Genomic DNA, 16,502 nt, shown 5'->3' on the forward strand with positions numbered 1-16,502 from the left:
GAAACAAACAAGAAATAACTATTCACGCCCCCAAAGTGAAACACAAAAGAAAACCGAGAAAACTTGAGCGTGCAGAATGATTCACCCCCCCAAGTCAATACTTTGTAGAGCCACCTTTTGCAGCAATTACAGCTGCAAGTCTCTTGGGGTATGTCTCTATAAGCTTGGCACATCTAGCCACTGGTATTTTTGCCCATTCTTCAATGCAAAACTGATCCAGCTCCTTCAAGTTGGATGGGTTCCGGTGTACAGCAATCTTTAAGTCATACCACAGATTCTCAATTGGATTGAGGTCTGGGCTTTGACTAGGCCATTCCAAGACATGTAAATGTTTCCCCTTAAACCACTCGAGTGTTGCTTTAGCAGTATGCTTAGGGTCATTGTCCTGCTGGAAGGTGAACCTCCATCCCAGTCTCAAATCTCTGGAAGACTGAAACAGGTTTCCCTCAAGAATTTCCCTGTATTTAGCGCCATCCATCATTCCTTCAATTCTGACCAGTTTCCCAGTCCCTGGGAAACATCCCCACAGCATGATGCTGTCACCACCTGTCACGATTCCCACCTCCGTCCGGATCGCCCTGCGCCTCGCCCTCCGGGTCGACCTCGAGGCCGGTGTCGGCGTGCTGCGGGAGCCGCGCGTCAGGAGGGGGGGTACTGTCACGATTCCCACCGACGGTGGCGCCCCCTCCTGCTCGGGTGGCGCTCGGCGGTCGTCGTCACCGGCCTATTAGCTGCCACCGATTCCCTTTTGCTTTTCCCTTTTTTTATTTTGTGACACCTGTGGTCAATTAGCCATTAGAGGGGCTATTTAGTTTAGCTGGCCCGCTCCTGTTCGTGCGGGATTAATGATTGTTTCTTGTGAGACGGCTTGTGTTCGTGTCGACGTTGTTGGACGCCGTATGTATTTTCTCCCCTGTGTGTGGGAACATTTGTTTTTTTGTGTGAGTGTATATTAAAAACACCACTAAACCTGTGTTCGCTGCTTCCTGCGCCTCATTCCTCCTCCACAATTACCAAGCCGTAACACCACCATGCTTCACTGTAGGGATGGTGTTCTCGTGGTGATGGAAGGTGTTGGGTTTGCGCCAGACATAGCGTTTTCCTTGATGGCCAAAAAGCTTACGTGTTTGTTAGTTTTCTACTTTAAGCAATGGCTTTTTTCTGGCCACTCTTCCGTGAAGCCCAGCTCTGTGGCGTGTACGGTGGTCCTACGGACAGAAACTTCAATCTCTGTGTAGAGCTTTGCAGCTCCTTCAGGGTTATCTTTGATCTCTTTGTTGCCTCTCTGATGAATGCCATCCTTGACTGGTCCGTGAGTTTTGGTGGGCAGCCCTCTCTTGGCACGTTCCATTTATTTTATAATGGATTTAATGGTGCTACGTGGGATGTTCAAAGTTTCTGATATTTTTTTACAACCCAACCCTGATCTGTACTTCTCCACAACTTTGTCCCTGACCTGTTTGGAGAGCTCCTTGGTCTTCATGATGCCGCTTGCTTAGTGGTGCCCCTTGCTTAGTGGTGTTGCAGACTCTGGGGCCTTTCAGAACAGGTGTATATATACTGAGATCATGTGACAAATCATGTGACACTTAGATTGCACACAGGTGGACTTTATTTAACTAATTATGTGATTTCTGAAGGTAATTGGTTGAACCGGATCTTGTTTAGGGGCTTCATAGCAAAGGGGGTGAACACATATGCATGCACCGCTTTTCTGTTTTTAATTTTTTCGAATTTTTTGAAACATGTAAATTTTGTATTTCACTTCACAAAATTGGACTATGTGTGCATGTCCATTACATGAAATCCAAATAAAAATCTATTTAAATTAGAGGTTGTAATGCAACAAAATAGGAAAAACGCCAAAGGGGATGAATACTTTTGGGCACTGGAAACACACACACACACACATATATACACATATACTCACACACACATACATCTTGCTCTCGTGTTTAATTACGATGCCTCTGTTATTATGATACAGGTTCCAAAAGTTGGGCTTTGTGGGATTGTATGTGTGTGTGCGTGTGTGCATGCATGTGTGTGTGTGTGTGTGCTTCTGCACACTTCTGTAGGTTTGTTCATGTTTGTTTTTAAGGGAGGCAGATTGAAGTGTGTAAATAGCGGGACACTTGCCAGGTGTTGTGAGGTTTGTAGCTGTGGGAGAGGAGAGCAGGTAACCTGTAATGAAAATGGAGTTCAACGTGTTGGGAGAACTCGTGGTGGATGTTGGATAGATGTCTAACATTTTTTATATATTCTTGTGAAAATTCTGTGTTAAAATGCAGTGTTGTCTCTTGCTAGCCCAGTATGTGTTGTGTTTATACTAGTTTCACTGAGACGAAAAAAAACCCTGATCAAAGTGAGTTTACTAACTCTCCTCTCCTCCCCATTCTCTCTCTTATCCTCTCCTCTTTGCAGCTCTCTTCCCGTTGAGCAACATCAGTAGCTGTCACCTCCCTCTCTCCATCCCTCTCTCATTCCGTGAGGTCCTGTTACGCCACTCCCACTGACCTCCTGACACCTCGTTGCCATGGAAAGCCTGAGCGAGCTCCAGAACCCGCTCTTGGACAAGAACAGCAAGCACGTCGTCAACGGTTACGGGGGCGACTTCCCTAACAACCAGTACCAGGAGAATATTATCAACTACTTCGTAACCGGCGGGAACGGAGGAGGAGGTGGAGGAGGTAACACTAACAACGGTGCCGTGGCCCACGTGGGACAAAACAACAGCAACGGCAAAATGAAAGCTCAACAACTCCTGGACGCCACCTCCCTCCATCTGGCCGTCGAGGCCTTCTACAGGCCGAATTTCATCCTGTACAAGGAGGATGGGGGAGGAGGCGGCGTCAAGGCCAAGGATTATAAGAGCGAGTGCTGCGAGACTACCTTCACAGAGAAGAAAGAGAAGGAGAGGGAGGCGTCTGTAGCAGTGGAGACCCCCGGAAGCACAGAGGACCCTCAGGCCAAGCTGCTAGAGGACGGAGACAACGTTAAGATACAGACTGTCTCCTATGAGGTGGAGGAGGAGGAGTACGTAGAGTATGAGGTAAGACCATAACCAAACTGTAGTTAACGTGATCATGATAGACAGTAGAGGAGGAGGTCAGACCAGAGGTATACTGTAGTTAATGTGATTATGATAGACAGTAGAGGAGGGGGTCAGACCAGAGCTATATTGTAGATAATGTGATCATGATAGACAGTAGAGGAGGAGGTCAGACCAGAGCTATACTGTAGTTAATGTGATTATGATAGACAGTAGAGGAGGAGGTCAGACCAGAGCTATACTGTAGTTAATGTGATCATGATAGACAGTAGAGGAGGAGGTCAGACCAGAGCAATACTGTAGTTATTGTTGATCGTGATAGACAGTAGAGAAGGAGGTCAGACCAGAGCTATACTGTAGTTAATGTGATCATGATAGACAGTAGAGGAGGAGGTCAGACCAGAGCTATACTGTAGTTCATGTGATCATGATAGACAGTAGAGGAGGAGGTCAGACCAGAGCTATACTGTAGTTCATGTGATCATGATAGACAGTAGAGAAGGAGGTCAGACCAGAGCTATACTGTAGTTAATGTGATCATGATAGACAGCAGAGAAGGAGGGCAGACCAGAGCTATACTGTAGTTATTGTGATCATGATAGACAGTATGTAGAGGAGGAAGTAAGGACATACAGTCGTGGCCAAAAGTTTTGAGAATGACACAAATATAAATTTTCACAAAGTCTGCTGCCTCAGTTTGTATGATGGCAATTTGCATATACTCCAGAATGTTATGAAGAGTGATGAGATGAATTGCAATTAATTGCAAAGTTTCTCTTTGCCATGCAAATGAACTTAATCCCCCAAAAACATTTCCACTGCATTTCAGCCCTGCCACAAGAGGACCAGCTGACATCATGTCAGTGATTCTCTCATTAACACAGGTGTGAGTGTTGACGAGGACAAGGCTGGAGATCACTTTGTCATGCTGATTGACTTTGAATAACAGACTGGAAGCTTCAAAAGGAGGGTGGTGCTTGGAATCATTGTTCTTCCTCTGTCAAACATGGTTACCTGCAAGGAAACACGTGCCGTCATCATTGCTTTGCTCACAATTTTAGCTAAGAACACAGCCATGAATAAAGAATGGTACCAACACATCCTCCGAGAGCAACTTCTCCCAACCATCCAGGAACAGTTTGGTGACGAACAATGCCTTTTCCAGCATGATGGAGCACCTTGCCATAAGGCAAAAGTGATAACTAAGTGGCTCGGGGAACAAAACATTGATATTTTGGGTCCATGGCCAGGAAACTCCCCAGACCTTAATCCCATTGAGAACTTGTGGTCAATCCTCAAGAGGCAGGTGGACAAACAAAACCCCACAAATTCTGACAAACTCCAAGCATTGATTATGCAAGAATGGGCTGCCATCAGTCAGGATGTGGCCCAGAAGTTAATTGACAGCATGCCAGGGCAGATTGCAGAGGTCTTGAAAAAGAAGGGTCAACACTGCAAATATTGACTCTGCATCAACTTCATGCAATTGTCAATAAAAGCCTTTGGCACTTATGAAATGCTTGTAATTATACTTCAGTGTAACATCTGACAAAAATATCTAAGGACACTGAAGCAGCAAACTTTGTGGAAATTAATATTTGTGTCATTCTCAAAACTTTTGGCCACGACTGTGCACGACTGTACACTCTGCTGCATATTTTATTTTAACAGATATTTGGTCTGTCTATGAGACATTTGTTTGTCCCTTGCACCTGCAGTGTTATTGGATGTACTCACTGTGGCTCTAGCAAATATTGTGGTGGCTAGGGGAACCAGTGAGATTGGTTAGGGTTGGGCCATAGTGCAGAGCACTGGGTTGGGCAGTAGTCCAGAGAAGAGGGACTCTCTCTGTCGCTCGCACACACACACACACACACACACACACACACACACACACACACACACACACACACACACACACACACACACACACACACACACACACACACACACACACTGACTGACTGACTGACTGACTGTATCTCTCTATCTCTCTCACACACACACTGACTGACTGTATCGCTCTCTCTCTCTCTCTCTCTCTCACACACACTGACTGACTGACTGTCTCTCTCTCACACACTGACTGACTGTCTCTCTCTCTCTCTCTCTCTCTCTCTCACACACACTGACTGACCGTATCTCTCTCACTCAATGACTGACTGACTGACTGTCTCTCTCACACACACACACTGACTGACTGCTTTGCTTTTAGCGCCTCTCTCCAGATACACAGTCAGAGAGCGAGATATAGAGAGACAGTCAGAGAGAGCAAACAGAGAGAGAGAGAGAGAGAGATAGACAGAGAGAGAGCTAGAGAGAGAGAGAGAGACAGTCAGAGAGAGAGATAGAGACAGTCAGAGAGAGAGATAGATAGACAGTCAGAGAGAGAGATAGATAGACAGTCAGAGAGAGATAGATAGAGACAGTCAGAGAGAGAGATAGATAGACAGTCAGAGAGAAAGATAGAGAGTCTTATAAGATGCTTCCCAGCATCTTCTTCCTTGTAGTGGACCAATGATATTACAGCTACCGGGCACTTGACCAATGGATATTAGAGCAATACTCCACATTTAGACTGAGGTTTTCACCGCTCTGCTGTCTACCTATGCTGTGTGTGTATACACACTGTACTGTATCTCACACATGGAACATTGCATCTCCTAAAAAATACATGATAGGTCCTAGCACGACTCTTTACCCGGTTGACATTTAAAGTGATAGTGCAGTATTTTGGCAATCAAGACCTCCTTTCTACTTGTGAGACGAACTCATGGATACAATTTTTTTTATCTCTGCATGTAGTTTGAAGGGAAGTTGCTATCTCGTGTTAGCGCAATTGCTAACTAGCGTAAGCACAATGACTGGAAATCTACAGGAACAGATAGCATGCTAGCAGTTGTTATCGTTCCTGGTATCACTGTCTGCAAACACAGGAAAAAGTGCTTTGTGCTATTTTGAGTGTTTTTCTATGGGTATTTTCACAATCTTTTCAGGTTCAGCCAGAATCAGACATCCGGTCGAAACAGTCACCATAGATTTTCTATAGACATCCCTATCTATACTCTGAACAAAACACTATCCAAATCTATCCAATATGTGTCTCGGTTGTGGTCCTTTCAAATCTGCTTGATATTCTGTGTGTGTGTGTGTGTGTGTGTGTGTGTGTGTGTGTGTGTGTGTGTGTGTGTGTGTGTGTGTGTGTGTGTGTGTGTGTGTGTGTGTGTGTGTGTGCACAGCCAGGTCGCTCAAGATTCACGCTGGCTCAATCTATTGTTTTTCTCAGATTATAATTGTAATTGGTTGTGTAACAGAACAGGCATTGAATAATAAAACAAAATATGATCCCATTTTGGTTTTAGAAATGTTTGCAAATGTATAAAAATAAATTACATTTACATAATTATTCAGACCCTTTGCTCAGTACTATGTTGAAACACCTTTGGCTGCGATTGCAGCCTCGAGTCTTCTTGGGTATGACGGTACAAGCTTGGCTCACCTGTATTTGGGGAGTTTCTCCCATTCTTCTCTGCAGATCCTCTCAAGATCTGTCAGGTTGGATGGGGAGCGTTGCTGCACAGCTATTTTCAGGTCTCTCCAGAGATGTTTGATCAGGTTTAACTCCGGGCTCTGGCTGGGCCACTCAAGGACATTCAGAGACTTTTCCTGAAGCCACTTCTACGTTGTCTTGGCTGTGTGCTTAGGGTCGTTATCCTGTTGGAAGGTGAACCTTCGACCCAGTCTGAGGTCCTGAGCGCTCTGGAGCAGGTTTTCATCAAGGATCTTTCTGTACTTTGTTTCGTTCATCTTTCCCTCGATCCTGACTAGTCTCCCAGTCCCTGCCTCCAAAGAGTTCAATCTTGGTTTCATCAGGCCAGAAAATCTTGTTTTTTCATGGTCTGAGAGTCTTTAGGTGCCTTTTGGCAAACTTCAAGCAGGCTGTCATGTGCCTTTTACTGGCTTCCGTCTGGCCACTCTACCATAAAGACCTGATTGGCGGAGTGCTACAGAGATGGTCGTCCATCTGGAAGGTTCTTCCATCTCCACAGAGGAACTCTAGAGCTCTGTCAGAGAGACCATCGGGTTCTTGGTCACCACCCTGACCAAGGTCCTTCTTACCCGATGGCTCAGTTTGGCCGGGCGGCGAACTCTAGGAAGAGTCTTGGTAGTTCCAAACTTGGTGGAACCAAATTTCTCCAATCAAGTTGTAGAAACATCATCTCAAGGATGATCAATGCAAACAGGATGCACCTGAGCTCAATTTCGAGTCTAATAGCAAAGGGTCTGAATAAATGTAAAAAAGAGTTTTCTAATTTGTATAAAAAAACAATTCTTCTAAAACCTGTCATTATGGGGTATTGTGTTTAGATTGCTGAAGAAATTGTTTTATATAATACATTTTAGAATAAGGCTGTAACATAAGAAAATGTGGGAAAAGTCAAAGGGTCTCAATACAATTTGTCAATCCGTCTGTCACGGATTCAGTCCATAGATTTACCATTGATATTCTTAGTTTAGGCCGGGATTCTCTCTCTCTGCATACAGTCTAGACAGCGCTGTCGGGTTCCTACCCGCCCTTTTGTGGATCAACGACCTGCTCAAGACACCTTGTTGTCCTGACATCCTCTACTCTATTTCACCTAGGTGAAGGAGGGATTTTAGGGGGATGGATAAAACTGGGGTCAATTAAGGATCTAATTCGCAGTTTTTTGAGAGACAGAATACTATTTTTCTCAGTTTTCTGGGCTTGTGATTCAAATGTAATAAATCATTAAAATGTTTGTGAAGCACTGTGCAAGTGATACATTTGTGACATCATCAATATTATTCCTATTATTTTTCAACTTGACACAGTCACAGGATGCCACCTTCTCCAAACAAGTCAGTTCGTCAAATGTATGCCCTGCTAGAACTGCCCCGGTCACCTGTAAGTGCTGTTACTGTGAAGTGTAAACGTCTAGGAGCAACAACGGCTCAGCCACTAAGTGGTAGGCCACACAAGCTCCTATGACTACTACTCTGGCTCGTCGGATGTGGAAGGGCTTGCAAACTATCATGGATTATAAAGGGAAACTCAGCCGTGAGCTGTCCAGTGACGCAAGCCTACAGTTGAAGATGTAAGTTTACATACACTTAGGTTGGAGTCATTAAAACTCGTTTTTCAACCACAAATTCCTTGTTAACAAACTATATTTTTGGCAAGTCGATTAGGACATCTACTTTGTGCATGACACAAATCATTTTTCCAACAATTGTTTACAGACAGATTATTTCACTTATAATTCACTGTATCACAATTCCAGTGGGTCAGAAGTTTACATGCACTAAGTTGACTGTGCCTTTAAACAGCTTGGAAAATTCCAGAAAATGATGTCATGGCTTTAGAATCTTCTGATAGGCTAATTGACATAATTTGAGTCAATTGGAGGTGTACCTGTGGATGTATTTCAAGGCCTACTTTCAAACTCAGTGCCTCTTGGCTTGACATCATAGGAAAATCAAAAGAAATCAGCCAAGACCTCAGAAAAAAATGGTAGACCTTCACAAGTCTGGTTCATCCTTGGGAGCAATAAAAACGAGTCCTATATCGACATAACCTGAAAGGCCGCTCAGCAAGGGAGAAGCCACTGCTCCAAAACCGCCATAAAAAGCCAGACTACGGTTTGCAACGGCACATGGGGACAAAGATTGTACTTTTTGGAGGAATGTCCTCTGGTCTGATGAAACAAAAATAGAACTGTTTGGCCATAATGACAATTGCTATGTTTGGAGGAAAAAGGGGGAGGCATGCAAGCCGAAGAACACCATCCCAACCGTGAAGCACGGAGGTGGCAGCATCGTGTTGTGGGGGTGCTTTACTGCAGGAGGGACTGGTGCACTTCACAAAATAGATGGCATCATGAGGAGGAAAATTATGTGGATATATTGAAGCAACATCTTAAGACATCAGTCAGGAAGTTAAAGCGTGGTCACAAATGGGTTTTCCAAATGGACAATGACCCCAAGCATACTTCCAAAGTTGTGGCATAATGGCTTAAGGACAACAAATTCAAGGTATTGGAGTGGCCATCACAAGCCCTGACCTCAATCCTATAGAAAATGTGTGGGCAGAACTGAAAAGGCGTGTGCGAGCAAGGAGGCCTACAAACCTGACTCAGTTACACCAGCTCTGTCAGGAGGAATGGGCCAAAATTCACCCAACTTATTGTGGGAAGCTTGTGGAAGGCTACCCAAAACGTTTGACCCAAGTTAAACAATTCAAAGGCAATGCATCCAAATACTAATTGAGTGTATGTAAACTTCTGACCCACTGGGAATGTGATGAAAGAAATAAAATATGAAATAAATCATTCTCTATACTATTATTCTGACATTTCACATTCTTAAAATAAAGTGGAGATCCTATCTGATCTAAGACAGGGTATTTTTACTAGCATTAAATGTCATGAATTGTGAAAAATTTAGTTTAAATGTATTTCACTAAGGTGTATGTAAACTTCCGACTTCATCTGTATATACCTTCTATGCTTGCTTCGAAGCAAGCAACACTGAACCATGCATGAGAGCACCAGCTGTTCCGGACATCTGTGTGAGCACTCTCTCCATAGCCGATGTGAGTAAGACCTTTAAACAGGTCAACATTCAGAAGGCCGCAGGGCCAGATGGATTACCAGGACGTATACTCAGAGCACACGCTGACCAGCTGGCAAGTGTCTTCACTGACACTTTCAACCTCTCCCTGGCCCAGTCTGTAATACCTACATGTTTCAAGCTGACCACCATAGTCCATGTGCTTAAGATCACCAAGGTAACCTGTCTTAATGACTATCGCCCCATAGCACAAACATCTGTAGCCCAGAAATTCTGTAGCCATGAAAGGCTGGTCATGACTCACATCAACATTATCATCCCAGACACCTTGGACCCACTCCAATTCGCATACTGCCCCAACAGATCCACAGATGATGCGATCTCTATTACAAAAACCTCTTCTTCAACGTCAGCAAGACAAAGGAACTGATCGTGGACTACAAGAAATGGAAGGCCGAGCACACCCCCATCCACATCGATGGGACTGTAGTGGAGCAGGTCGAGAGCTTCAAGTTCCTCGGTGTCCATATCACTAAGGAAATATCATTGTCCACATACACCAACTCAGGTGTGAAGACAGCACGACAGCACCTCTTTCCCCCCAGGAGGCATAAAATATTTGTCATGGGCTCCTTGGATCCTCAAAAAGTTGTACAGCCGCACCATTGAAAGCATCTTAACTGTCTGCATCACCGCCTGGTATGGAAACTTATTGGCATTCGACCGCAAGGCGCTACAGAGGTTAGTGTTGATTGCCCAGTTCATCCCGAGGGCCAAGCTCCCTGCCACCCAGGACATCTATACCAGGCAGTGTCAGAGGAAGACAATAAAAATTGTCAAATACTCCAGCCACCCAAGTCATAGACTGTTCTCTCTACTACTCCTGAACAGCTTCTAGCCCCCAAACCATAAGACTGCTAAATAGTTAGTCCTGGTAGATATTAGTTAACTATTTAACTATCTGCATTGACCCTTTTTGCTCTAACTCTTTTGACTTATCACATACACTGCTGCTGTTTATTATCTATCCTGTTGCCTAGTCACTTTATCCCTACCTATATGTACATATCGACCTCAATTACCTCCTACACCTCCACATTGACTCAGTACTGGTACCCTGTATATAGTATATACTGTATATAGCCAAGTTATTGTTACTCATTGTGTATTTATTGCTTGTTATAATTTTGTATTATTCAAAAAATATATATATTCTCTGCATTGTTGGGAAGGGCCCGTAAGTAAGCATTTCACTGTTAGTCGAGAGAGAGAGAGAGAGAGAGAGAGAGACACTACAAGCAAATAGCACAAAAGGATGAGAAAAGCGAAACACATCCTGTTAGTAGTGTGAGACTGAATTGCTCCGTTGAAGGGTCCTCATCAGAGCACAATGGCCATGGTTTTCACCGTGGTGAGTGTCTATCTTAGGAGGAAGAAGGGCACTAAAGTGGATCTACTTTCATCTCCGGAAAGATGATGATGAAACAGTTTACTATTAGCTTCATCTCTGTGTCTCAAATGGCACCCTATCCAGAGCCATGGTCAAAAGTAGTGCACTAGGTACAGAGATGTAGGACCTTCATAAAAGTTTGTAATTTCCACTTTGAAATTTCAGACTTGATTTGCCCTAATGAAAAATGTATCAACCCCTGTAAAAAGTTGCATGAATTATATTCAACATAATTCACATTTCCTGCTCAAAGTAAGATACTACATCTGTAGGGAATAGGGTACCATGTGTTATTCCAAGCAGGAACTAGTGATGGCCGGAGACGGACTGGAATACATACTATAAGGCATTTGCCAATGTTTGGGTGGCATCACATGTACAGAATTAGAATGAAAAGAAGAATGGAATTCTTCTCCAGAATGGTTTTTCCTCCGGCCACCCAATGGGGTTTGTGTCTCATAGTAATGTTCATGTACTGTAGAACACTGAGAAAGGATTCTAGAATTCGGTAAGATTATGTTAAATTTCCAGATGGTACATCCAATATGGCCACTGGTCCACACACCACAGAATGTTACTTTGAACCTGGATGTCTGCTGTGTTCTGATCCTGTGGCCATATGTACAGCACAGATGTAGGATCTTAATTTGAGCCAGTTTGCTACATCAGGAAATTAATCCTGCAGCAACAGGAAATGTGAATTATTATGTTGATTATAATTAATGGATATTTATGTAGGGTTTGATACATTTTTCCAAAGTGAAAATCAAGTTTTACATTTCAAAATGGAAATTACCAACTTCAGAAGCCTTTTAACCCCTAAAATACACTACCTTTGTTTTTTGTTCCTGTTCTCCTCCAACAGGGTGATCAAATTAACATCTGTAGATGTACAGTGCTAGTGGTAGTGTCCTGAAGCGTAAGTCATAAGCTGTGGCCCTCTTTGATCTCCTATGAAACATTCAGAGAATTCACAGATGTATCTTAGAGTTACTTTTTCCTCCAGTATGGAACATTTCAGTTGATCTGTTAAGGCTAGGGAAGGGAAGTGCAACAGTATACAGTGTATGTAGACACCTCTTCAATTTAGAGGATTGGGCTATTTCAGCCACACCCATTGCTGACAGGTGTATAAAATCGAGCACACAGCCATACAATCTCCATAGACAAACATTGTCAGCAGAATGGCCTTACTAAAGAGCTCAGTGACGTCTAGGAGCAACAACGGCTCGGCCGCAAAGTGGTAGGCCACACATGCTCACAGAATGGGACTGCCGAGTGCTGAAGCGCGTAGTGCGTAAAAATTGTCTGTCCTCGGTTGCAACACTCACTACCGAGTTTCAAACAGCCTCTGGAAGCAGCGTCAGTACAATAATTGTTTGTCGGGAGCTTCATGAAATGGGTTTCCATGGCCAAGCAGCCTCACACAAGCCTAAGATCCTCATGCGCAATGCCAAGCGTCGGCTGGAGTGGTGTAAAGCTCACTGCCATTGGACTCTGGAGCAGCGGAAACGCGTTCTCTGGAGTGATGGATCACGCTTCACCATCTGTCAGTCCGACAGAGGAATCTCGTTTTGGCAGATGCCAAGAGAAGGCTACATGCCCCAATGCATAGTGCCAACTGTAAAGTTTGGTGGAGGAGGAATAATGGTCTGGGGCTGTTTTTCATGGTTCGGGCTAGGCCCCTTAGTTCCAGTGAAGGGAAATATTAATGCTACAGCATACAATGACATTCTAGATGATTCTGTGCTTCCAACTTTGTGGCAACAGTTTGGGGAAGGCCCTTTCCTGTTTCAGAATGACAATGCCCCCATGTACAAAGCAAGGTGCATACAGAAATGGTTTGTTGAGATCGGTGTGGAAGAACTTGACTGGCCTGCAGAGAGCCCTGAACTCAAACCCATCGAACACCTTTGGGATGAATTGGAACGCCGACTACGAGCCAGGCCTAATCGCCCAACATCAGTGCCCGACCTCACTAATGCTCTTGTGACTGAATGGAAGCAACTCCCCACAGCAATGTTCCAACATCTAGTGGAAAGCCTTCCCAGAAGAGTGGAGGCTGTTATAGCAGCAAAGGGGGGACCAACTCCATATTAATACCCATGATTTTGGAATCAGATGTTGAAGGAGCAGGTGTCCACATACTTTTGGTCATGTAGTGTATTTGTCTGCCATCTGCCACACCATTTCCAATGCATTACATTTGCATTTATAGGCAGCTTTCAGATGTCCATTTCTTAGATGGAAATGTTTTATGTGTAGTCGGAATGCAGTGATCTTTTCATGGAAATGGCCCTGCTCCAACTCCAACCTCTTGCTCCTGGCAATTTCCAAAAAACACAGACACACTCCAATGCAGACTTCACCAGAGCATGATCAATACAGGATGTGTCCTAAATGACACCCTATTCCCTATAATGGGCTATAGGGCTCTGGTCAAAAGGAGTACAGGAAATAGAGTGCCATTTTGGACGCATCCAGATAAATCCATTTTTGAAACAGATCCATTAAAAAGTAACTTTTCTTTGTTCTCTGCTCTCTGGTGCAGTGTTGATCAGAACCGGTTTGGAAAGGGGGAAGAAATGGTACCGTTATCCATTCTGTCTCAATCTGTTTTCTGGTGCAGTGTTGATCAGAACCGGTTTGGAAAGGGGGAAGAAAAGGTACCGTTATCCATTCTGTCTCATTCTAAAGGGATGCAAATAGACCTGGCTTCTTCAAACAATCTAGAATGTTCCTCGCTCCACTGCTCCCATTTCATTCCATTATAGGCCAGCGAGACATCCCAGGGAAATCTTTCAGGGATATCCCCCCCCCCCTCCTCCATTTTTCATTTAGAAGCAAATGACAAACCAATCGTTCTGTACCAGTTGTAATCTCTCAAATCATTTGGATTTGGCATCGAGAGGGACTGGTCTGTTACATTTCAATGGCCTTCGTTTATTGGTAAAATTGTAATCAAATCAAATGTATTTTGTCACATGCGCCGAATACAACAGTTGTAGTAGACCTGTGAAATGCTTACTTACAAGCCCTTAACCAACAATGCAGTTCAAGAACTAGTTAAGAAAATATTTACTAAATAACTAAAGTAAAAAGTAACATAATAAAATAAGAATAACAAGCCTATATACAGGGGGTACCGGTACCTAATCAATGTGCAGGGGGACAGGTTAGTCCAGGTCATTTCTACATGTAGGTAGGGGGAAAGTAACACTTTCAGTGTTGGGTTTCTGTGTCTTCCTCATATATTAGTTGTAAGAGAACGATGTATTCAGGTTTTCCCAGATAGCAATAAGTAATATGCTTGATATTGAGGGCTGATACTGTCAGTGTAGCCTCCACTCAGAAAGAGGTTTGATCACAAAATGCTCTCCTTAATGCTCTCCTTGATGCTCTCCTCTGCAAATGTACTTTGCACTTTGCAAATTTCACATCAGATGCTAGTAAACAGTAGAAGTAAACCTCACATGCATTCTCCATGCTTCACCCAAACACTCCCACACTTTCTCATACAGCTGTCCCAAACACTGCCACAATCTCTTATACAGCTGTCCAAAACACTCCCACAATCTCTCATACAGCTGTCCCAAACACTCCCACATGTTCTCATTCAGCTGTCCCAAACACTCCTGCATATACAGCACACTAGTAAACAAACACTTTCTAATGTCTTTGTTGGTAGTGTGTCATCTTTCTGCTCAAGTTCAGTGGTAGAAAAAGTACCTAATTGTCATACTCGAGTAAAAGTAAAGATACCTTAAAACCTCTAGGGGCTAGGGGGCAGTATTTTCACGGCCGGATGAAAAACGTACCCAATTTAAACAGGTTACTACTCTGAACCAGAAAATAGAATATGCATATTATTAGTAGATTTGGATAGAAAACACTCTGAAGTTTCTAAAACTGTTTGAATGGTGTCTCTAAGTATAACAGAACTCATATGGCAGGCAAAAACCTGAGAAAAAATACAAGCAGGAAATGAAAATCTTGTGGCTGTACTATTTTCAAGTCATTGCCAATAAAACACACAGTGACAAAGGATTCATTTTGCACTTCCTATGGCTTCCACTAGATGTCAACAGTCTTTATAAAGTTGTTTGAAGCGTCTATGATGAACATAGACCGGATGAGAAGGAAGGGAAGTTGATGTCCCTGGGATGTCGTCACTTCATTATTGCGCGTTCATGCGCATTCATGTGAGATGAGACCTTTTTCAAAACGTTTTTCAAGACACAGGAAAGGTCCGGTTGAAATATTACTGATGTTTCACGTTAAAAATGGCCCTAAAGATTGATGCTAAACAACGTTTGACATGTTTGAACGAACGTAAATAGATATTTTTTTGTACTTTTTGTCGTGACTTTTCCCTCCCGCACCCTACATTTTGAGTAGCCTACTGAATGCGCTAACAACACGGAACAACATGGAGTTATTTGGACATAAATTATGAACTTCATCGAAAAAAACAACATTTGTTGTGTACCTGGGATTCCTGGAAGTGCCTTCTGATGAAGATTATTAAAGGTAAGGGAATATTTCTAATGTTATTTATGATTTTAGATGATTCCAACATGGCGGCTATCTGTATTGCGTAGTGTATTTTTCTGAGCAGAGTACTCAGATTATTGCAAAGTGTGCTTTCCCAGTAAAGTTATTTTGAAATCTGTCAATGCGGTTGCATTCAGGAGATGTTAATCTATAATTCTTTGAATAACAGTTTAATACTTTAACCATGTTTTAATAATGAGTATTTTTTGTAAATTCACTGGCAGATTTGGGGGAGACACATTTTCTCAACGACACGCGCCGATGTAAAATACTGTTTTTGGATATAAATATGAAGTTGATAGAACAGAAAATGCATGTATTGTCTAACATAATGTCCTAGGAGTGTCATCTGATGAAGATTGTCAATGGTTAGTGCATAATTTTAGCTGGATTTCTGCTTTTGGTGACGCCTGTCCTTGAATTGAAAATGGATGTGTGTACTTTTTTGGCTATGTACTCTCCTAACATAATCTAACTTTATGCTTTCGCCGTAAAGCCTCTTTGAAATCTGACAATGTGGTTCGATTAAGGAGATGTTTATCTTTCAAATGGTGTAAAATAGTTGATTGTTTGAGAAATTGAAATTATTAGATTTTTGCTGTTTTGAATTTCCCGCCATGCTAGCAATCCCGTCAGTGGGATTCTATCCCCAAGACCCTAACAGGTTTTAATAGAAAATGACTCAAGTAAAAGTGAAAGTCCCCCAGTAAAATACTACTTGAGTAAAATTATAAAAGTATTTGGTTTTAAATATACTTAAGTATTTACAGATAGCCAGGGGCACACTCCAACACTCAGACATAATTTACAAACAAATAATTTGTGTTTAGCAGTGGTATAAAGTAATTAAGTAAA

General features: G+C 43.0%; 1 protein-coding gene across 1 annotated transcript in view; it reads left to right on the forward strand.

Annotated features, from left to right (window-relative positions):
* Window positions 1-16,502, forward strand: part of syndig1l (synapse differentiation inducing 1-like) — a 90,581-nt gene that overhangs the window by 21,470 nt on the left and 52,609 nt on the right. The window contains exon 2 of the mRNA XM_014206116.2: window positions 2,425-3,052. Coding sequence (XP_014061591.1) covers window positions 2,537-3,052 — 516 coding nt within the window. The 5' untranslated portion in view covers window positions 2,425-2,536. The remainder of the gene's footprint in view (window positions 1-2,424; window positions 3,053-16,502) is intronic.

The sequence above is a fragment of the Salmo salar genome, chromosome ssa06 (assembly GCF_905237065.1).
Source record: "Salmo salar chromosome ssa06, Ssal_v3.1, whole genome shotgun sequence".
NCBI lineage: Eukaryota > Metazoa > Chordata > Actinopteri > Salmoniformes > Salmonidae > Salmo > Salmo salar.